The 24,166-nt window shown below is 43.7% G+C and overlaps 1 protein-coding gene across 1 annotated transcript in view; it reads left to right on the forward strand.

Annotated features, from left to right (window-relative positions):
* The first annotated feature begins 6,781 nt into the window (after positions 1 to 6,781).
* The window catches only part of LOC144798119 (maestro heat-like repeat-containing protein family member 2A), an 81,064-nt gene continuing 63,679 nt past the window's right edge, over positions 6,782 to 24,166 (forward strand). Inside the window, exons 1-7 of the mRNA XM_078668877.1 lie at positions 6,782 to 6,884; positions 6,997 to 7,058; positions 8,861 to 8,980; positions 11,342 to 11,449; positions 13,286 to 13,406; positions 15,534 to 15,574; positions 15,889 to 16,030. Of these exons, the coding sequence (XP_078525003.1) occupies positions 6,782 to 6,884; positions 6,997 to 7,058; positions 8,861 to 8,980; positions 11,342 to 11,449; positions 13,286 to 13,406; positions 15,534 to 15,574; positions 15,889 to 16,030 (697 nt within the window). The remainder of the gene's footprint in view (positions 6,885 to 6,996; positions 7,059 to 8,860; positions 8,981 to 11,341; positions 11,450 to 13,285; positions 13,407 to 15,533; positions 15,575 to 15,888; positions 16,031 to 24,166) is intronic.

A 24,166-nucleotide genomic window follows, 5' to 3' on the forward strand; every position in this document is an offset into this window, starting at 1 on the left:
GGATGAGCTTAGATGGCAGGACCTAAAAGAAGCTAGTTTGCAGAATAATACAAAATTATTCTGGAATATCATTAAGTGAGGCAGAGGGGGTCAACCTGATCAGCCCCTAAGTCATGTCTCTCATGAAGGATGGGTTAATTACTTTAGGCCCCAATATGCGCGTAACCCTTTAGATGTTCAAATGGAAGAAGTTAGTTATGTTTTTTATACTGATGAGGCTTTTAATGACAAAGACGTTTTAGCAGCTCTTAGTGCAGTTGCTGGAGGTAGAGCGCCAGGACCCGATGGTGTCCCTGTGGATGTGTTCCTCTACGACAAAATATGATGGGGTAGATACATCTTGTTGATGGCAAATGCAACAGCCCAGGGTGCCCGATCCCGGTTTCCTGGAAAGGGGCCGTGATAATTCCAGTATATAAAAAAGGAGATAAAACTCAACCGGGGAATTAAAGACCTATCAGCTTGATAGATACGATTCAGAAGGTAGTTGGGAGGTTGATCCTGAACAATATCTTAGACTGGATTGAAGAGAATAGTATATTGTCCCCTTTCCAAGAGGGTTTCCGTAAATACACTAGCACCATTGATCAAGTCATTCATTTTATTCTTTTATAGTGGAGGACTGTGACATTGGGCAAGGGCAGCCTTTATGCTGCCTTTGTTGACTCCACGTTCAGCTTTTGACCTTGTCCCCCGTTCCCGTTTATGGGTGATGTTGAGGGAATTAGGCCTTCCGGACGACATCCTAACCTTCGTAATGAGGCTACACGAGGGCAATCATGCTAGAATCCGCTGGGGAGGGCAGGGTAGGGTCAGCACGCAGTTTACGGTTGAACGAGGGGTACGGTAAGGCTGTGCCATGGCACCAACGTTATTCTCTTTCTATATTAATGGAATAGTGGACCGTTTGTTGCCAGTGAATACAGATGCCCCTTCTCTAGCAGGTGTAAAAATTCCGATTTTAATGTTTGCAGATGACACGTTAATTATTACCAAGACTCCTAATGGCCTCCAGCGAGCTCTATCAATTTTTGAAGATTTTTGTGCTGCTCGAGGCCTGGAAGTTAATGTGTCAAAAATGAAATTAATGGCTTTTATTCCTCATCGAAGTTTTAAGGGGAGGGTTTTTATGAATAAAAATCCACTTGAACTGGTCAGGGCTTTTACCTATTTGGGTATACAGTTAGAGAAGAACCTTAAGTGGGACTGCCATATAGATTTAGCAGCCCTGAAACATCGACAAGTTACGGGAGCTTTAAGTCTGGAGCATAAAAGGTCTCTAACAAAACCAATTAGACCAGTCCTCCAAGTTTATGAATCTAAAGCTGTTAGCTCCGCGCTTTATGGCACCGAATTATGGGGGTTTGAGAAAGCAGCTCCTTTAACTCTTTCTGAAAATAAGTTCCTCCGTAGCATTACCAATCTCCCACAAAGCACCCCTCTTAAGCCCTTAGATATGATTTGGGTAGAAAAGCTATTATTGATGTCGCCAAGTTGCGTCTGATTTTATATTGGCGCAGGTTGTGAACGACAACTGAACTCTCATCATATGCCTCAGGTTTTCTGGATGTAATAAAATCTGATGCCTTCCACAAAATCGGTTGGTTAAGAGGTGTTATGAATAGCCTGATTGGCCTAGGAATGAGAATGCTATGGGAGAACCCATTAGAGGCTTCTTTTCTCTCTGAAGACATCCTAAAAGAGAAGTATTGGGAGTGGGCTGCTTTTAATGCTTGGGGTAACTCTGACTCATCTTCTATTGTGGGAATCTTCTTAGAAACAAAACTCACACCCAGATTAGAATCCTATTGGGGAAATATCACCAGGCCGAGAGATAGGAAGCTTTACTTTCAACTCAGTGCAGGCTCCTTACCTTTAAAGTCCCTTATGTCCAGGTGGACTCCCACAAGTGATAACATCTGTCCTGCCTGTGGGAGTCATAGCGAAACAGTTGCCCACCTCCTTTTTTCCTGTCCCACCTATGCACTCCCTAGGCGAGTTTGGCTGGCTCCAGTGTGCAAACTACTTTGCACATTTAGGAGCGCCGAAGGGGAAAGGCTTATGCGCACCAGCACTTTACCATGTATCACAATAGCGGTAGCCAAATACCTAGGATGGGCGTGGGCTATAAGGCTGAAACCTAAATCTTGATAATTTTTTGGTGAGCATTAATTTGAACTTCCCTAGCATGGCCACTGAATGTGATTGATTATTTTGACTGGGTGTACCTTTTATCTCGTCCATTTGCTCTGAGATCTAAGTTTTATCAAACATTTTTAACTATCCAGCCAAGGCATTTTTTTACTATATCTAAATGTTGTTTGTTTTGTGCTTTTATGAGTATACTTCGAATAAAGCTACTTTGGAATGGAATGGAATGGAGAAGAAGGATGTGCAAGTGGAAAGGGAGGGTCATCAGGAGGACCAGTACCACCAGAACAAGAAGGAAGAAGATGGGCAGGTCAACATGGAGAACCTACACGACTGTGAAGACCCTACACAGAATGAGGAGGAGGAAGATGTCCATGAGGATGAGTAGAAGGGGAGGTGAGGGTCCAGGACAGCCAAGAAGTTTAAAAACTCCAGGACCACCAGAAGGATTTGGAAAACTTGAACCAACAGGGGACCAATACCATGTCCAAAAACTAGGAAAACCAAGAGGATCAAGACCAGGAAGAATAGGAAAAGGATTTCTAAGAGGACTAGGAAAAAAAGGAGGACAACCAGGAGGAGGGAGACCAGTAAGAGGAAGAAGACCATGAAGAGAAAGATGAGGCTAGGAGGTCCAGAACAGCAGCCACCACCATGACCACCATGAAAAACCTGAGGGCCAACACCAGGATTTCTAGGAGTAACAGCACCAGAGGATCCAGAGGACCTTGGAAGAGGATGACCAAGATAAGCTGGAGCATGAACATAAGGACAATGAAGATCATGAGGACCAGCAGGACTGGGACCAGAAGAACGAAAAGATTGAAGAACACCAGGGCAAGAGCACCAGAAGAACAACTAGGAGGGACACAGCAATAAGCACCATGGTAAAGATAATCCTTTTAACAGAAGTAGGATCTCAGGAGGATAAGGGCTACTTATGGCCAATGACCAATACCTAGAAGACCAGGACCAAGAATATGTAGATGAAGACCAGGAGGATGATTTTGAGGAAAATATGAGTTGACAGAAGGGAAAGAAGAATAAGAGGATGATCAGGAGGAAGAGACCTAGAAAAAGGAGAACATGAAAATCAATACCAAGATTAGGAGAACTATGAAAAGGAAGACCTGGTAAACCAGGAGCATGAAGAGGAAAACCTATAGGTGGAAGACCAGGAAGAGGAGAATGACCAAGAGGAGTAGAGGGACCAGGGCTACCAGGAAGTCCAGGAGCACTAGGATTACCAGGTCCACCAAGAGGACACAACTATTAAGGGAATCACAACGGGACACGCATCAGGAGAACTAGGGACAGGAAAAGCAAAGGCAGAATGATGATTTGAAAAGGAAAGAGAGATCAACAAAACTGATGGGTACCATTAAGACCAAGACCAGCAGGAAGACCAGGAGCAGGAAGACCAAGGACATGAAGGAAGGGACTAAGATGGCCAAGAGGATCTAGACAGTGCCATAAGAAGAAGGAGTAGCAGACAACCAAGAGAACTAGAACAACCAAGAGAACTAGGACAACCAAGGCAAGGGCCATCATCAACAGTGGCTAAGAATACAGGGCCTACGATGACAAGTGAGTCTAGCCTACATGTGTTAAGGCATGCCCCAATTAAATGCTGAACATGTTCTCTTCTGGTTCCTTGATGGACTAAAATCCAACATCTGACTCCAACAGATAACCTCTACAGAAATCACTATATGGATCTGAGAGATCTTAAGGCACTGTGAGTCAAGAAAACAGAACAACCAGGAAAGAAAAAAATGGACATAAGCACGGTCATCTGTCAAAATCTACTTGTGGTCATATGTATTTAGAATTAGTACACAAGAGAGCTCATTCACACACAAACTCACTCTTGCATTCAGACAGAATTTACACTTTGAAGTTTATAATTCACCACTGACCATCATCATTTGCACAAACTGCCCTTTGGCCTCATCTCAATTTTCTTATCTCCTTGCAGACCCTTGAGTTATGCATCAAGGCAGCTGTTACTAAGAGTTGCAGAGCGCTGAATGGAACTGTGCCAACCGTGCTTGCCGTCCTGCATCACCTGGTAAGTATATACATGAGGACAAATAAAGTATTTCAGTGGGAGGCGACAGACATTTCCTGATTAACATATTGTAACAAATAAAGTTTCTACCTTAATCCAATTAATAGTAGGAGTGTTTTTAAAGGGCAACATTTGGGAACTCTCTTGCATAAAATATTACATTATAATCCATAAAAATCCTATATGAACCAATTTGCTTCTAGGATGCAAAGAAAGAAGACAATAGATATAAATCTGTCAGTGTTGAGAGCTCCTCTGCAAGAACCCCCTATAAGTCTGCCTCCCGGCAGCTCTAACTCAGATAATAGGTAACAGAGGAACAGAGTGACAGGGAAAGGGAAGGGACCCAGGGGGAACACCAAGGATGGAGACCTGAAAGAAAAAAGCTGTACCCAATAACAATGGTTTACAACAGAGACATAATACTAACAAAGCTTATCTCTGAGGTTCAATTGTCGAGTTAGACTTTACTATATAACATATACTGGACTCTTCATGACATTCCCAACAACAGTACACCCAATCTTAAATCTATATATTTAATAATATTAAGGCTATATCATATACATTTGATTAATGCCATCAATCAAAGGAAATTCAGTATTTATCCCACTAAGGTTCCTAAAGTCAATATGTGCAGAAACTACCCCACAATTTAGTTCAAATAATCCAAATACACAACATTTCTGGAATATCCTCACAATCCAAACTTGAAGCATTCAAGACCCCAGTCCACATATAAGAAGGCCCTCTGAAAACAGGTGCACAACTTGACAGCCATAAGCATGAAATTCCAAATAGCAATGCTGGCACGTGGAATCTGGAATGAATGGGAAACAAAAGACAAGCATCTCTGATGAGGACCAAAGTGCGAGAACTGAATGCCGGTAAAGAAAAAAAAATGAAGTGGTGCAGCAGAAACAGCAAGTGGCGGTGAGAACAGAAAAAGGCCCTAATGAAGCCACCGACAGAAACACTCGCTCCCCACTCTGCTGACTAGAGACCTGGGACGCAAAATGGGCAAAAAGTGAAGCAAAAAAGGCCTGCTCTGAAAAGCATGCAACCCACTATGCTGGCCAGACACCGTAGGACGCAAAAGGGGAACAGCTTTACCGTCCCCAGAGATAAACCAAGATGAAGTGTAACAACAGCCTTCATCTTGATTACGTTGAATAGCCGCCACTAGTGCCAGCTTTGTTAAAAGCATTAAGTACCACTACCTTCTGCAATCTCGCCAGACTTCTGAGTCTACAAACTATCCAAACCCATAGGAAACTAAGGCATCCATCTTAGAGTGGTAACTGAGAATTTGCACTTCCACCAATATCGGGCACCCTGAATATGCTGTATTCCACACAATTAATTTTTCTGTAGCGTGGTATGGATCATGGCCCCACAAGTCCTGACAAACTCCTATACTGTCATTCCCCCACTGGAAGTTATTTGCTGTCTGGATGTATGGGATTGGCTTTCAGATAGCCTAGCTTCCATTATTATTTATTATGGCTTTGTTATTGGCAGATCTGCACACCCTCAAGTGGGGTTTCCGATGAAACAGAAGAGCCACTCAAGTTGTCCACGGCTATTATCCTGTCACTGGGTGAGTTGGTCATAAATGTATGTATGTATATATTTGTGATACTGCAAGTATATATTGGCCTTTACTAGGGATCAGGTCCTCTGTAACATTAATTTCTGTACACTGCCCTGCACGTAACTTGATCGTCTTAAAAGCTACTATTGCTTAAGTATTTTTCTCCCCCCCAGTACAATGGTTGGCTTGCTACTGGAATATGGTGCCCAGTTTACTATATACAGCTATAGTAGTCACGTGAGTACCATGTGCTCGTAAGATCATCATTAAATGTTGCAGACCATTGATAACATTCCTCCTGGACATGCGTTGAAGAATGGCCTTGATGGGCTGCTCCCGGCGTTGAGTTCCTTCTTGCATAGTTTTATGTTGTCTTATTTTTCAATTATGTCTATTTTTTCTTTTCACTTTACTCTTGCAGCCCATTCTCACTCTAGTGAGGTCCTTAAATACTTTGAAAGTAGCTTGATGCAGATAGGTGCAGAGTCCCGTGCCACAACATTACAGCTGCTCTGCAAGCTCCTTTCGGAAACTGGTAAGACTGTCAGTGGGTGGGTGGCAGTGTGTGATTTAGGCAGGGAAAATAGTTAAAGGGATATAATGCTTGTCATAGAATCCGGAGCCCTAAATTGTATTCCCAACTTACTCCCTTACTTGTCCAACATGGTGCAGCTATAAGCAAAATACTTCAATTTTATATTCTTCAGCTAAATTAACTGCCAACTTTTCCTGGTAGAGCACTGCAATTTACGAATAAAGTCTTGCTTATATCAACTTCAATTATGTGAATCATGGTGAAGAAATAAAGGAGTGCCACTGTTTTCTTTTCGGTTAATTGTTCCCATTGTGAGCCATTAATGGGACAGGGACACTGTGAAAACCGATCCTGACATAGACACTGGACAGGAACAAAAAGGGAAATAAAATATGGAGCAGGTCGACACAGACACGCTCAGTGGTACATGATGACACAGACATGCACGGCGAAACAGGAAGGCATTGATAGCCCCATGGGGCTCGCAGTCACAGACTCACAAAGCAAAACTGAAAGACAGGACCCTCAGGGTGGTAATCACAGTTGATAGTGGAAACTTCACTACTTATGTATTAATCTTGATCTTACTAGACAAAGTCAATATCTATGTGTTATGAACATTTGGTGTATGGCTTTATTTAATAGATTCAGAAGGTACCTTTTATCTGGATGCTGTCCGTCACGTGCTTGAGGATGACAATCGAAAGGTACCATCAAGCTATTATACGTGTGTTAAAGCACTTTCATAATTAGCAACTCAATCTATTTAAAGTTATGCAGTTTTTGCATAGTGCAGTAGTCCTACTTATATGGACTCAGAGCTGTGGTATGCACACCACAATCTGTTGATTTTCTCCAAGGTAAGTCTTCAGTGGAGGTGTTGGGTCATGCAACCTCCAGCCATTTCTGTCAGTTCAATGTGTCTTGTGTTCCATTGTCTCCCTGTCCAAGTGGACATATCCCAGTTTTCCTGCCCTAGTCTGTGTCAATGCATTATTTTCAGATCCAGTCCCAGAGGTTGCTGATCCCTAATTGTTTAATAAATGTGTGTTAAAAGAAAGTTTGTGTATGCTGTTAACATATTTGGTCTGTATTTCACATTGAGTTGATCTGTAATACCCCTCACTGAGGAGGAGAATGTTGATGATCAAATAAGGGGTTTTGAAGTTCAGAATATTAATATCTCCTCAAATCTTTAACAACCGTGGTGTAAGGTATTTCAAATGTCTCTACCAAGAATATTATTTGGGCTATGTCTCAGCGAAATCTCACCAAACGTGGATCGATAATACAGGATAATATTCAATGTGCACGTTTGAAAAGTCTGATTGTGATATAAAAGATGTATTTTATGTAGAAATTGGAATATATGTGACTTTCTTGATGCCATGTATGTCCACAAGGTGCCTGACTTCAGTGCCATGGAGAAAGCAAGAAACTCAGAATCAGAATCACCATGTTCAGCATGTTAGTAAGCACAGGACATAGGCACAAAGGAAAATCAACAAAGCTGCTTTCTTTTGATAACAAACAAAAGGCTGTATTGCGATAACTTTGTCTCTATTGGATTCTCTTTGAGAGGTGTATTGGGTTTGTCATTTTTAACCTCAGGGCACGATATAAACCAAGTTATCCTTAGATATTTTTCAGATTAAACCAGGAACATCAGAGACAGGACTCTGTTAGGAATGTTAGAATCACAGAAATCAAGCATGGATGTATTCTTTGGCAGTTGAAGCCATTGTGGCCAGATTGTGCAAATATACAGCGTACAGAACCATGTTAGGGATGTGAATTTTAACTCAATACTGGATACAGGAGACTGTGACTATTTACGGTCTTGAGCCAAAACGACTTCTTGAAAGTGATATGGATCAACCAAACAACAAGGTGTGGCACAATGAACTCGAAGTACTGCAACTCATTTGTTATCTGCTGTCCGTATTGGGATGTCTGCTCAATCTTACAGGTGGAGTTAGACAGCGGCCATCATTCTTCCCACAGACGACTCTAGTTTTGTTTTAATTCCCTCAGCAGTGGAATCCACAGCCTATTGTATTCTCATTTGCATTTTTGTAATCAATATCAGGTCCAGAGAGCTTTTTTGTTGGTTGTAACCTACCTAGGCATATTTTGCAATGTTTTTTAAAATCTTTTATCAAATCTCAGGCACCTATAGAAGGTGTAGCCCACCTGGAATATTTTAATATTCCCTCAATCACACTTCAGTCAGACACTCTGTAAAAACAGTTTAATTAAATTGACTCTAGTTTCATTCTCAGAGTGTCATAGTGGCCCTTTTTGCAACATACTTTAAAAGGTTGTATCCAGGTACTGGCTTTCCACACATAAAAATGCATATCTGTCTACTCTGTGGACAAAAGGAAGGAGAGAATGCATGGTTTTCTCACACTCCCTTGCTACTTTCTCACTGGAATGTGTGATTTTCTCATATTCATACACCAAAAGGGTTTCTCACTACCATGCTTACCTTTTTTCTCAATTACAGGTTATTCTTGCCACTTTAAGTTTAATGTCCAGTTTAACAGCCAAAGGTTTTTATGATGTCAACGGAAGAGCTGTGATGGATTATGTGCTTAAACAAACCAGCCTCCTTATCAAAGAGCAGGTAAGTGGCAGATGTACATATTTGGGTAGGTGAATGTGTTGGGGAACAGCAACAGTAGTCAGCACACAAGAAATAAGTGGACCTTTTAGCCCCCTTGTGCCCCAATGTAGTTACTTTGCCATATAATATACATCGGCAGTGTCACATATTTGCCCCTGGTGGTGGAATATAGACCTCATGTCCCTCTCGTTAGTTCCCATAGTCTCACCTTGACATTCTATGTTCTTCATTTGAGCTTGATGTTCCCTACTTCCACTCCAGTGCATCGTTCTCCCTCCGTCACTTTTATGGGTGTCCCTTATCCATTTGTCTGCTTACATTTGCACCTGAAATTCAGCAGCTGCCCATCAGTGCCAACACTGTACATGCCTTTTCTTCATGTCTTGTTATTCCAGGGTGCCCATGATGTGAATCAAACCACTAAAGTGAATTTACTTATAGTTTTCACTTCAAGAGTCATTCTTCCAGTACACCCAATCTATGGTTTTTCCATTATTGTGAAAAGTTTAACCTAGTGTACCCTTACTATTGTGGGGTCTGAGTTAGTGATGTCAAATGCAAGTGGAGTCGTTGTCCCTTAGTTCAACTATTGCAGCTGGTTTGATTCATACTGTGGCACTTCTGGCAATCTTATAACTTTTAACCTGCTCTTATGTTGTGCACAATCGTCCACTGTTGTGAACAACGAGTTTCAGAAAGTGGTCTGATAATATCCTTTAGTTATTCTCTTTCTCCTTCATTGCCCTCCTCTTCCACAGGCCTCATGTATGATTTTGTATTGGGCACTTCTTCTGTTTCTTCTCTTTTCTTGGACCATCTCAAGTCCTTTGGGCACTTACACTTTGATCCTATCTCTAGTAGCTGGAGGAAACACCTGTCATCTGACTAGGGGCCAGGAATGGGTATTGGATCAGTGCTCTTCACTGGTGCTTGTGGGACTGCAGGTGAAATGTGGCAGCATGGGCAATGGCAGGTGGCATGGTGTCTGAAAACTGCAGTATTCTTGGCTTTGTCAGTGTCTCTGGGAGAGTAGGCCACAGTGGTTTATGGTCTCACCAATTCCTCCATAACAGCAGAGGTGCCATGACCTTCTTGATCACGGTGAACCAGGTAGGACTTCCTCAAGCTTGGCCAATGCATCCTTGTTACAGAGTAGTTGTACCAAGATGCACAACTCAAGTCCATGCTCAGTAATATGTGTGGGGATTGGGTACCACTGATGACGTCTGATATTCATCTCCTTGGGGCCTGACCATAATCCAGACTGTCTGCAGTCCATGCTTAGTCTTACTCTTGGGTTCCCATTAAGCTCAACTAATAGATGAGCCAGACACTCTCCATAGTTTTTTTTACCACAGGCCAGAGGCATCATGCCAGGAACAATTCAGATGCCTGTCCTTATGTTGCATCGCATTGTAAAAATGGTGCTTGAATACCTAGATCCCATCTTAGTAACCAGATGCACATGTTGACTGGCATGAGTGCAAAGAACTAAGATGCTCAGACACTGTGAGAATGGGACTCGCTCCATACACGTCTCAACAGTACATTGTCCCATGCAGTACATAGGCCTACCACACAATCCAGCCTATGTGAGACAACTGGCCATTAGACTTTGCCGGGGCTAACTGGGAAATTTCTTGGGTGATTGGGCAAGGCACATGGGCATTCAGCGAATGCACCGATAAGCTGTGTTTTTCACTGATAATACATTATCTAGTGGTCTCCTTTCTGTTACATACCCCGCTTTATCGTTGAAATGCCTAACAGGGCAAACTACCAAATCCTACACAAAGTAGCACAAACATACTTCAAATCAGTATTTCATATCAACACTGCCTCCCAAAAATGCAGTTCCCGGTTTTGTCTTATTGAGTGTAAGAAGTACCATAATGTAGCACATACTTCCCAATCAAGCAGCAAGGGGAGGGCTCATGGGGCATCACAATCTTTGTAGTGAGCAAGAGAGACTACCTTGTGGTGCCAGAGGTGCCATGTCTCAGATGTAGTGCCCAGTGCATCAGAACCTTACATATTATAAGTGAGTCCATCGGTATTTTGACTGTATATGAATGCTATACACTTCTCCGCCAAATGACCATATACTTTTATTCTCTGTAGAGCGGAGCATGGGTGCATAACCTCATTTATACATTTTTATTTACTTGTTTGCGGCTAGTGGTTTTAATTTCACATTTGAATTTAAGTCAAGAGGTTCTCTCTGTGCTTACAACCGTGATTTGAAAATTGTGGTGTTTTCACTCTCAAATCTCTTGAACCTCCATGAGGAGAGAAAACACAGTGAAAATGATGTGAAAATATATGTTACTTTACTTCTCTTGCTTTTCCACATTTTCACAGGGCACTAGTCACATGGATCCTGAATCTGATGTTGAAGAGGAGACCATCCACATCCAAATCTCTCAGCTCCTCAATAAAATTGCATTACGCCATAAAAATACTGACGAGGTAAGTGAGAAGGATGTGAACTAAGGTGGGTCAATAAGCTAGAAGTGTACAAAATATAAATTGCAGAATGTCCAAAGACTCCTCAATTCCCAGGTTATCTTCATTATCCTCTAACTCACATAATAGCATGTTTTAGTAAAGCTCTCTCTGCTGCAGGTTTGTATGTGGGAAATATGCACATAGTGATCTGAACCATGAATGCATGTTTAAAATGCATTCCTTTTCCACCCAAGTCGTTACCATGATTTGCCTTCGGGAAAGCACTGGACTTTGGAATAGTATTTACTATTCCAACTCCAGTCGGTGCAACTGTAGGGAAAGAGTTGGACTTAAAGTACAACATTAGTCCAACAATGCTTTCCTTCAGGGAAGTGGTTGTATTGGCTTGCTTGATAAAGGAATGCATTGAAAAGACACATTAGGGCACGTACAGCAATTACGTGTCTTGCAGGGCAATGTGTTGGGATCTTAAATACCTTAAAAACATCTTGTCTTCCTGCCAGAAGCTGCCAGAAAGACAGTGGTCCAGTCTTTAATCATGTTGAGACTGTATTACTGCATTGTTCTGTATCTCGGAGTGTCACAGACATAATGAAGAAGACGACAGTGGGTGCAGAATATGGCAGCTTGGCTGCTATTTCATCTGCCTAGACACTCACCATCAGCCCCAGCTCTACCAATGCTGCCCTGGCTTCCGTTAAGGCATTGGGTATATTTCAAAGCCATGTTCTATTGTCACAAGATTCTCAATCATAAATGCCCTAAATATCTTCACCTCTGATCACACCTTATCTTCCTAAAAGAAATCTGAGATCAGCTGATACCTCTCTTGCATCTATCCCCAGAATCAAAAGTGCTCACATTGGAGGCCATTCTTTCAACTACTTGGCAGGCAACATGTGGAACTCCCTACCACTTTGGCTTAGGCAAGAAAAATCTGAAATACAATATCGCAAGAATTTAAAAACATGTTTTTTCACGCTAACATAGATTAGGGGAATTCATATTCTTACTCTGTATAATAGGACTGATACCCCAGTGCTGGGACACGCAGCTGACCCAGCTATGTGCTTTATAAATCTCATTAGTATTATTATTATTATTATTAGTGGTTTGGACCAAGTTGTTAAGGCACAGCGTGATTTGAGACGCGATGTAAAGTCTGTTTCCTCTGCTGCAGGGATAGAGGTCTGCTGTCCCATGCAGTCCTCATTCCCAGCATTTCCGGCATTCATAGAAGATTGTCGAATCCTACCTAATTTTTTTTAATGAGGCAGGAGGTTTTCCAAATTATTCTAAATAGCCACTTTGAAACAAGATTGAATGGCACATCAGTCACATTGCAAAACATAGCTACTCAATCTGCATCTCCTATTTGCTACTTGCCCGATGATACATCAAGCACCAATATTTCATATCAACAGGGTCGTTCATTCCCAGCCATAGCTTTGCACACTCTAGCACATTTATAAAGATAGTTCTGTTTTGTGATTGTTATGAGGATAACAGCAGATAATGAGATAATTTACAAAGCATCTCACTCACAGGGTTTTTGGAGAATAAATGTTGCACTCATTCTCTGCAAATAATTGCTCGGATATAGAATCACGGATTGTAGCATTGAACAGGGTTGGTGCTACATCAGTGTAATACCAGCAATCTGTCTTGGACCCCATCAGCAAGGAATGGTATCAGGAAGGGGATAATTCAAATGTAGCCCCATCTCTAGAAGACCCACCAGAAACCCTCCCACCGGCTATGACTGTTTATCTGTGGGAATGCAGCCTTATTAAATGCTAATGATACTAATAACACATTGCCTGCTCTTTCTTGCAGGGATTTTGGAAAGAGATTTTGAGCTACATGCTGGAAGATGACTATACTTCATCTGTGCCAGCACTGTGCCAGATGCTACTTGTTGTAGATAAGAAAGCAAGCATCAACTTTCATGAATGTGGTGAGTCTTAAGCATCCTACTCATTGACACAGTGGGATCTACCATTGAAGGTGGTTAATGCTTTCTCCTCCACTCCCCAGATCCCCTCTTACTTTGTCATGATCAGGCATGAGTTGAAGAACCAGTCCATTAGCTCAGGATGTTTTGGTTGAGTTACTATAGAATGTGGGTGTCAATATTTCAAATAACATGTATTGTTCTCCTTTTAGATATATAAGTGTCTGTGCTGATGTTGCTGCTCGCTGTGAGCCTTATTCACAAGGAATTAACTAATTGCTGTGCCTCAAGCCATTTGGCTGTGCCATGCTGCGTTAATTCCGAAGCACCGGGATGCTTCATATCTACAATGATATAATGGATCCCTTTGCTCTCCCAGTGCTGGTGCATAATTAGCTGCCATGCACCTATGAAGGCACCCTTGTACCATGGTGCAAGGGTGGCTGCATCACAGGGATGATTGTTTTTGTGCAGTAAGGCATATCTTTGTTTTTATGCAGTTAGGCATACCTTTGTGCACAAAAACAATCACAATAGGTAATTTCCTCTTCCTAAATGTGCTGCAGTATGCAGTATGCGTAGAAAGAGGTAAACAATGAGGAGAAATAAAATATTTGTTCTTGTTGCACCTCCCTATACCTCCCACTGGGGAGGTGTAGCATTCTGACACATTTCCAGGTGTACTATTTCTTGTAAATCTGGAAATGCGGCAGAAGCCTTGGGTGTTGCGCAGGAAATCTCACAGCAAAACCCATGGCACAACTGTTCCACACAAAGTGTTGCGTGTAAAGGGGCCATATTTACAAGGGCATTAAAAGCCACGCAGTGTGGCTGTACCTGTCCTTGTAAATATGGAGCAGCAGGTTGCACTGCTGGTGTGTCTCAAAAAGTGATGCACAGGTGGCACAAGGGGCTTGTAAATAATCCCTATATACTTTTTGTAGTTTGCCAGACATAAAGTGACTTTCCTGTTTGTTTCAGCTCTTAGTCTGGTTAATGCTCCTACCCCTAAATGCAATGTACTAACTGTCCCAGGTTTCCACACACCATGAGGCTACTCAGGGCTCTAATGCTCCTCTTCAAACCTTGGAGTATTCTTGCTCTCCACATTGTTACTTCTGTCTAGTATGTTGATCATGCCCTGCTGGGTATGGTACCTATTGATGTGTTGTTACTTTTGCCGACCGCAACAGGGATGTATTTTATTTCTCCATGGAGTTACTTTTAGTTATGATATTTGTCTCTGCAATGTTTCTGGTTCAACATTTTGGACTTCAGCTCCATACTAAAATGCTAGTTATTGGCCCTCACTTGTAAGCAGGGATGCATGCTCAATGATGGTAAGTGAAAATAAATATTTTGATAATGACTCCAAGGTTACGAAGGAGATTCGCATCTGGTGGTGAATACCTGTAATTGCTATAATTCCAGGGTTCCAATTAGCTCTCCCCGCTCAACTTTCCAATGGATGTATTGATAAAGTGCAAGTGACCTGGGCAGATGGTATCATAGTCTATTTATTTGTCACTCATGTTAGGAGTCCTGAGCAGAATCGAACAGGCAAAATATGTGCTTGTTCTTGCTTGCCCCAGTCGTTAACCTTATTAGAAAATAGATATGCAAGAACATGTTCTGGAGTCCTCTTTTCTTCTGGGGTATCCGCTGTCAGAAAATGTCTCCCATTTTTCCATGGTCCTTCAGGATGTAAAGCACGTCCACGGCTCATGACGCATCCTCTCTTATCCCACTGGAGTCTTCTATCCCTCAATGAAAGCTGTAGCAGGAACCTGTGCATGGCAGCTTAGGTAGCTCCTCCGCCAGCTTTCATTCCTTGACAGCAACCGCTAAGGGAGGGAGGAAGAGAATTGCAGCATAGGCTGTCAAGGTACTGTACACCCCTGGGCGCTCCTTAGTGGTAGGGGTGCCTTTGCCAGTATTTGCAGGAATTTCAAAGCATCCTCATGACCGCTAGAGGCTCATTTAAATGCCACCCATCACCCATCATCTTCTTTACAGGTACTACTGGGTGTCTTAAGTGTGTGTGTCAGCCATATGTCTTCCTTTGGCAAGTAATGCTCAGTAATTTATGGATTGAGTGTGACATGTCTTCGTTCTTTTGTACCTAAACAGCTAAAGAAATTCCAATACACAGACTCTTCATAAGATTGCTGGTGAGTATCACATTCCACCCCCATCATATTCCACCAGATCCCTCTTCCCAAGTTGTTTGCTGCCATTTCTATGCAACCTGCTAATAGAGATCTTAAATTCAACTCAGCTTTTATCCTTTTGAATTTGATGGTTTTATTTCCAGTAAATTGGTTATCAGTACGACATGCTACTTACATTCTACAGAAACAGCCAAAATGTGGTTGGTACTAAGTACTGCGTAGAGAACGAGGTAGCATTTCCAGAAGTTTTAAAGGCTAGAGAATAGGAACTCATGAAATGATCACTTTCTGAATTCTTTGTTGTGGGTTTTCAGGTAATTTCTTCATATCCTTGCTGGGATGTCAAAAGGGGAACTTCAGTATTGGCTCTTCTCGAGCGCCTGATTCCAGCAAATTACCCATTTCTAGCAAAACTCCTCAGAATGAAGATCCCCCCGCTGATAACATATTTAGAAGGTGAGACCCCAAAGCATGAACCAGTGAGCTCACAATTTAAACAAGTATTAATGGCATTTCAAACAACCATTGACCAATGACAAAGCCATTAAGTCTGGTGTTGGCTGCTAGCTTTTAGACCTTGTCCACTCATGTTTTTTTCACGGTTTTTATAAACTTGTATTGTGGGAGGTGATGCCAGGTACATGCCAAGATAAAAAATACTGTTTTGGTCTCAAAAGGTTACATTCTTATTGTTGTCCCTGGAACTAAATGAAAATAATTTGTGTGTGGATGTGCTCCTTGTGAAAAAGCAGAACGCCATTGTTCACAATGAAGTTAGCCAACAACAGAATTGGCCCATGATGTATGGTGTGGAGGACAGAAGAGAATGTGAATGTTAGGACACGTAAGACCAGCAGATGAGGAGGTCTGGCTGAAGGCTTGTATAAGTAAGCAAAAAAAGAAATAGTCACAGTCTTTCTTTGTAGCTGGCCGATGCCATACTGCAAACCGAATGAGGCATTAACAGAAACGGAGTCAGGTATCTTCTTGCAAGTTCTGGGTTACTTCCGCATATAACAGAAAGGCAGTTGACACATTGGTTTGCCGAAAAAATCAGTTTAATACAAAGCTTCTGCCACGAAGCGCTTCATCTGTCAGACGCAGCCTTGATCACATAAGAATGCGGCATCTTGATTCAGTGTTTTAAAGTACATATGTGCCAAAAAATTCCATAAACATAGAAAAAAATATTTCTTCAGTATATCCAAGGTCAACATTATTTTAGAGCACTACCTGTTTTGGCACCTTTTCTTTTATTTCAATTGTGACTTATTGTAACAACTCAGTAGCACCAACTCTTCTAATGACTAAACTTGAAACAAAGACCCCTGGTGGCCTCAATACAGATTTTGCACAAACATTTATAAACACCAAACGCTCTCTCTGCATTTGTATTAGAAGTAGGTATTAGTCAGGGTACATGGTAGGTTAGATTAGTCTACTCGGGCATAACATTGTTTGTGTGAGGATTAAGGATGAACAGGGTATTTCACAGCAATTAATATGAAAGAAAATTTCTGATAGATACATCTGCCGTGTGGATTCCTCACCTTGTGAATATCCCCCTTGCGTCAGCAACATTCGGAATTTTTCTTCGTAGCACGCCGGCGTGGACGACGTCACAGGAGCACGGCATCGCGCGCGACTCCGACTGACATCACCGACTCCTTATTAGACCCACGTCGGCGTGATGATGTCAGTTCCCTTTTTTCCGCGTCGTCGACGCTAACGGTTTCTGGGATCTTCTGCGATACTTAGTATCTTCTACTGTTTTAGTGTTACTATTTCATCCTTGATTATTTCTTCTTCGTCGAGAATGTCGTCGAGGAAGACAGGGTTCAAACAGTGTGGATCATGCGCTCGCATGATGTCAATCACCGATCCACATGGTGATTGTTTATGGTGTCTTGGATCAGACCATGATGTTAAAAACTGTCGATCCTGCTTCAAAATGAATCCTAAAGCTTTGAGAGAACGAGAAGCTAAACTTCTTCTAGCGAAGGTAAAGGGAAGAGAAGCTGATAGATTATCGAGGTCGACGTCGAGACGCTCGAAGTCAAGACAGAAGTCGCGTTCGAAGTCGGGGTCGAAGTCGGCTTCGAGGTCGAGATCCAGAGCAAGGTCGAGGTCTAGAGAAAGATCGAGATCCGGATCCAATTTGGCTTCGGGTCATGCTTCGAGTTCCTCGAGGAAGAAGCACAAGAGGAGGAAACATAGCTCGAGACATCATTCTGGTAAAGACTCTTCGGATTCAAAGGAAAAGTCCCGAAGACATCATAAGGACTTTATTTCTCCTTCTCCTTTGCAATCTCCTCAAGGTTCCCCGACTCCAGAACAAGAACCTGATCCGGATTCACACCACTCTTCGGATCATGAGGTTGAAGAAGAAGTTCCTCGAGCTCAGACTCCTTTGGAAGTCCCTGTAAATCTCGAAGACCAGAATGAGCCGATGCCGGAACGACCTCCTCTGGATCAACCAATTGGTTCGTATCCTCTCTTTCCTGGTCCGGGACAAGACCCATCACATTTTCTTAATGCGATGTTTGGGGTCTATTCTAGAGCTATGTACCCCACCAGCACACCAGTTGGTCCCGTGGGTCCATTGTCTTTCAATTTGGGCATTCCTCAATCTTACGCCCGGCTCCTTTTATGCCGTTTATGCCAACGCCTTATGCACCTTGGCTCGGTACGGCTCCGCCGAGGTCATCGACTCCGCATACGGCTTTGCCGACTCCGGATCGACCTCGTGAATCCAATCGAAGTGCCACGCCGATTCGTGAGTCTCATCTGCCTGCTGCTCCGGCTCCTCGCTCGACGTCGGTTTCGGCTCCATCGGAGTCATTACCGGATCCATCGACTTTGATTCGTATGGAATGGTCGAGGCGCAAAGCTCAGCGTCTTTTGGAAGAGAAGGAGTACGATGATCCTGAAGTAGAAGAAGCTGAACTTCTGGATCAAGGAGACTGGTTTGACGACCTTCATAGTGCCAGTGGTCTAGAACTTTCTCCTGAGTGGGGTTTGCCTTAAGTTTCTGATGCTCCATCTAAGGACGTGGCACCTTACCACATTGTAATTAGAAAAGCTGCAGATCTACTTAATCTAACCTTACCTACTGTTGAATACAAACCTAATATTCTTACAGAGGTTTTACATTCTCCATCATCCATTATTGAGCCTACACTTCCATTTACTGAGGCTTTGACTGAGCCGATAATGGAGGTTTGGAAAAGACCTTTAACTGCTCCTGCGGTTTCCAGATCTGTAGCGAGACGTTACAGAGTGGCCCCTGGTGACCCTGAGTTCCTCTCTTCACATCCTTCTCCTGAGAGCTTGGTAGTACAGGCCGCTTGTTCCAACAGGTCGGCAGGTTCATTTCCTCAAGTACCAGCAGACAAGGACTCAAAGAAAGTAGACCAATCTGCTAAAAAGATTTTCTCATCAAGTTGCATGGCTTTGAAATCTACTAATGCTACTTGTCTGCTGGGGAGGTATGTACATGCTTTGATGGACTCTGTGAAGCAACTATCATCTAAGCTTCCTGAGGATGATAGGAAAAACTTTAATGAGGTAATCTCCGACACTCAAGCTGCTGCCCGCTTAATCATTCAGAGTGGCATGGATACGGCGCACTCTGTTGCCAGATTTATGTGTTCTACTGTTGCCACCAGAAGGGCTGCATGGTTAAAATCTTCTGACTTTTCAGCAGATGTTCAATCCACTTTGATGGACTTGCCTTTTGATGGGACGGGCCTCTTTGGGAAGAAGGCTGATGTAGCTTTGGAAAGATTCAAAGATAGCCGGGCTACTGCAAGATCTTTGGGTCTCCAGACAAGAGGTTCTACCGCAAAGAAGTTTAGAGGATTTGGTAGATCCTCCTTTCGTCCTTTCAGACAAGGCCAGCAACAACAGCAACAGCAACAGAACCCTCTGTACAAGTCTTAAAGAGGTAGACAGAAGGGTCGTGGACGTGGACATCAAGTCTCCTCTTCCTCTACTTCCTCCATTAATACCAACCCCCCACCAACATCAGCAAAGCAGCCCTAGATCCACCATTCTGGATCATGCGGGTCCGGTAGGGGGTCGGCTTACTCATTTTCTACGGGATTGGGAATCGGTTACATCAGATCTTTGGGTTCTCAATCTCGTAGAAAATGGGTATGCACTTCCTTTTCAGGAGTTCCATCCCAATTACCCTCCTTGCCAAGGTTATTGTTCGGAGGACCACCTTCTTCTCCTGCAGGAAGAAGTCCTGGCACTGTTCAGAAAGGGTGCGATAGAGGTGGTTCCGGAGCAGGAGAGGGGTCAGGGATGCTACTCCCGGTACTTCCTGATACCCAAGAAGGATGGCAGGCTTCGGCCAATACTGGACCTCAGGATTTTGAACCTCTATCTCAAACAGGAGAAGTTCAAAATGCTCACACTTGCACAGGTTCTTCAAGCGCTGATGGAAGAAGACTGGATGGTGTCGATCGACTTGCAGGATGTGTATTTTCACATCCCCATTCTGAAGTCGCACAGAAAGTATCTCCGTTTTACGGTGGGATCGCAACACTACCAGTTTGCAGTCCTTCCATTTGGACTTACGACTGCGCCTCGAGTTTTCACCAAGGTGATGGCAGTGGTGGCGGCACATCTCAGAAGGTCGGGAATACCTGTATTTCCGTATCTGGACGACTGGCTGATCAAAGCGGAGTCGCCGGAGAATGTGCTTCATCATCTGCAAGAGACAACCCAGTTGTTGCACAGATCGGGTTTTTCGATAAATGTACCCAAGTCTCACCTGGTGCCCTCCCAGCGCAACCTGTTCATAGGTGCGTTACTGGACACTACTGTATGTCGTGCATTCCCTCCACCTCAAAGGATTCACGACATACAGGAAATGATTCCTTTATTCTACAATGGAGCGGTTGTTTCAGTCCTGAAGGTCCTTCGTCTGCTCGGTCTGATGGCTTCTTGCATTCTGTTGGTCAACCATGCACGCTGGCACATGAGGGCACTCCAGTGGTGCCTCCGCAGGCAGTGGTATCAGCACAACGGAGATCTCAGGGAGTCAGTGAGGATCTCCAGAGAAGCGGCGGCGGATCTGTCTTGGTGGAGCGTGGAAGGCAATCTGTCACAAGGAAAGCCTTTTCAACTTCCTCCATCGGTGGCCACAGTAATAACGGATGCTTCCACTCTCGGGTGGGGTGCTCATCTGGGGGACCTGGAGGTCAAAGGTCTTTGGTCTCCAGAGGAAAGGTTGCTTCACATCAACCTATTGGAATTGCGGGCGATACGTCTGGCGCTCAAGGCCTTCCTCCCTTCCCTTTGCGGTCAGTTGGTTCAGGTCCTGACGGACAACACGACCGCGATGTGGTACATCAACAAGCAGGGAGGTGTAGGGTCGCGGTGTCTTTGCAGAGAGGCTCTGCGTCTCTGGTCCTGGGTGCAGGACCACCAGATTTGTCTGATGGCAAATCATCTGGCCGGAGTTCTGAACGTTCGTGCAGACAGTCTCAGTCGGCAGTTCTCTGCCGACCATGAGTGGAGGCTTCACCCGGAGGTGGTTCACGACATCTTTCAGATGTGGGGGACTCCTCAGGTGGACCTTTTCGCCACTCACGAGAATGCTCACTGCCCGTCATTCTGCAGTCTCCGGTTTCCGATGCAAGGAGCTTTGGGGGACGCGTTTCAGTTGAGTTGGGAAAATCAGCTCCTTTACGCGTTTCCTCCTATACCCTTGATTCCTCGGGTTCTGAGGAAGATTCGCCAGAACCGGGCCCAAGTTATATTGATCGCCCCGGATTGGCCAAGAAGGGTGTGGTACTCAAACCTTCTCCACCTCTCCTCTCACCCACCGCTCCATCTCCCTCACAGGGCAGACCTCCTCTCTCAGATGGAGGGGCAGGTTCTACACCCGCACCTCCAGACATTACACCTTCATGCCTGGAGATTGAACGGGGCAACTTGAATTATTTTTCTCTCCCTCACGATGTGGTGGATGTCATTCTCTCTGCCAGGCGTGACTCCACTAAGTCCATTTATTCGTATAGGTGGTCTAAATTTGTCTCTTGGTGTAGGGAGAGGGATGTTGACCCTTTAAAGGCTCGCTTGTCTGACATTTTACAGTTTGCTCTTTCTCTGGCGCAGCAAGGATTTGCTGTTGCCACGGTCAAGGGGTATCTTTCGGCTTTGTAGGCATTTCTCTGTTTGCCGGATCAGCCTTCTCTTTTTAAGTCTCCTGTGGTTTTAAGATTTTTGAAGGGACTTACTAATAGATTCCCTCCTACTCCTTTTGTTGTTCCTCATTGGGATTTGAATCTTGTGCTGACTTATTTGATGGGTTCTCCCTTCGAACCCTTGCACAAGTGTCCCATGAGACTTCTTTCTTTTAAAATAGTCTTCTTGTTTGCAATCACCTCGGCAAGGAGGGTGGGTGAGCTTCAGGCTCTTAGTTCTAAGCCCCCATTCCTGACCATTCATGCTGAAAGATTGGTTCTTAGGACCAGGGCTGCTTTTCTGCCTAAGGTGGTAACTCCCTTCCATCTAGGACAGTCCATCACCCTTCCTACCTTCTATCCTCCCCCTCACCCGTCTAAGGAGGAAGAGAGACTGCACCAGCTGGACCCTAAGAGGGCGGTGTCTTTTTATCTGGACAGATCTAAAGACTTCCGGATGGACGACCAGCTGTTTATTGGTTTTGCTGGCTGTAAGAAGGGCAGAGCGGTGCACAAGCGCACACTTTCCAGGTGGATAATCCTGTGCATCAAGATTTGCTACTCCTTGGCGGGTAAGGACCCTCCCGAGGGTATTAGAGCACATTCAACTAGAGCAAAGTCTGCAGCATCTGCTTTGTCTAGAGGTGTACCTGTTGAGGACATTTGCCGAGCCGCGACTTGGGCCTCCCTCCACACTTTCGCGAAGCACTAATGCTTGCATTCCGAGGTGAGGTTCTGTCCTCCAAGTTTTCCTGGTATAGCGGAGTGGACACCCTCCTCCGGGAGTGGGGACTGCTGTGGGACTCTATTCACAAGGTGAGGAATCCACACGGCAGATGTATCTATCAGAAGAACAAGTTACTTACCTTCGGTAACGCTTTTTCTGGTAGATACAGTATCTGCCTGTGGATTCCTCACATGCCCACCCGCCTCCCCGTTGTACACTCTGCTATACCTGGTTTTATGTGTGTATATTTTCTGCTATTCTGCTAATTTTACTGCGCGCTTTGTGTGCGATTTTGATTTGTATCTACTGTGTACAGTGTGTATTTGTATATTTGCTGTCGTTGGTCCGTCCGGGTGCCTCGAAGGCACGGAAAAAAGGGCGGAACTGACGTCATCACGCCGACGTGGGTCTAATAAGGAGTCGGTGACATCAGTCGGAGTTGCGCGCGATGCCGTGCTCCTGTGACGTCGTCCACGCCGGCGTGCTACGAAGAAAAATTCCAAATGTTGCTGACGCAAGGGGGATATTCACAAGGTGAGGAAACCACAGGCAGATACTGTATCTACCAGAAAAAGCGTTACTGAAGGTAAGTAACTTGTTCGTTAGAACTCTGGTACAACCATATGTTGCAGTTAAAAGTAATGTTTTAAATGTTGCATAATTGAATCCTACTATGTGAGAAGTTCACATGGAGGAACATTTAGAAAAGTTGGTGATATTATGTTGTTAATAAATTGATTGATACATATTTCTGTAAGGTTAGACACCCTTGTTTTCTGAAAAACAAGATTTATATTTCAGCCTGTGTAGCAGATATCATGCGGAAGTGTTTTATTTTGTTTTTAAGGTAGAATTAATTGCAAATTATAAGTTCCTACAAATCTATAAAGGATCTCCACGTTTTAGACAACATAAACTAAGGGATTGGTGTCCAGACTGATTCCAGACACCCCCAAAGGATATGTTAGTATGTAGACCAGCTAGCTCACAGTGCCACTATAAGGCCCACAACCTTACCAAGGAGAGAATAGTTACTGGCAACTATCGAACATGAGAAGTCTGACCCCTCAGGGATCATGGAAACAGTACAATACTTTTTGCTTGGTCACTTGTGCTCACTTTATCTCCGAGAGATACACAGACTAAATGGTGGGGGCGTTTTCAATAAGTATTTATTGAACCAGAGTCATTCTAGCATAAAATACATGTGCTGCAACAACCACGAGACAGAAACAGATATAGACGATTACAAGCACCAATAGAGTAAATAAAAAGTAGAATTCTACCATGGTGCTAAAATAGTGAATATAAGCAGACATATAAATACATGAAGTTAATAGTGCGTACTCCTACGATGCAAACCCTAACTAGATGTACCTAAGTGTACCTAGCATGTATGTTGGTGTATAGCCAAGAACCTCCTAGGAAAGAGCAAACCTCAATACCTGATGTGAGAAAGCAAAGGACCCCATCTTGGTCTCGAGTGGACAACCCACAAGTAATGTCAGACGACTGCTAACTGGAGTGTCTGCATGCAGGGACTGCAGCGTCTCGTGTCAGCATGTCAGCATAGAATCTTTTTCTCCTCCGGCTTGCCCAGCAAAGACGTTCTACTTATATACCTGAAAGGTACCATCAGGGGTTCTACCTAGATGTGCCATGGTACTG

Source organism: Lissotriton helveticus, chromosome 12, assembly GCF_964261635.1.
Source record: "Lissotriton helveticus chromosome 12, aLisHel1.1, whole genome shotgun sequence".
In the NCBI taxonomy this organism is placed as follows: Eukaryota; Metazoa; Chordata; class Amphibia; order Caudata; family Salamandridae; genus Lissotriton; species Lissotriton helveticus.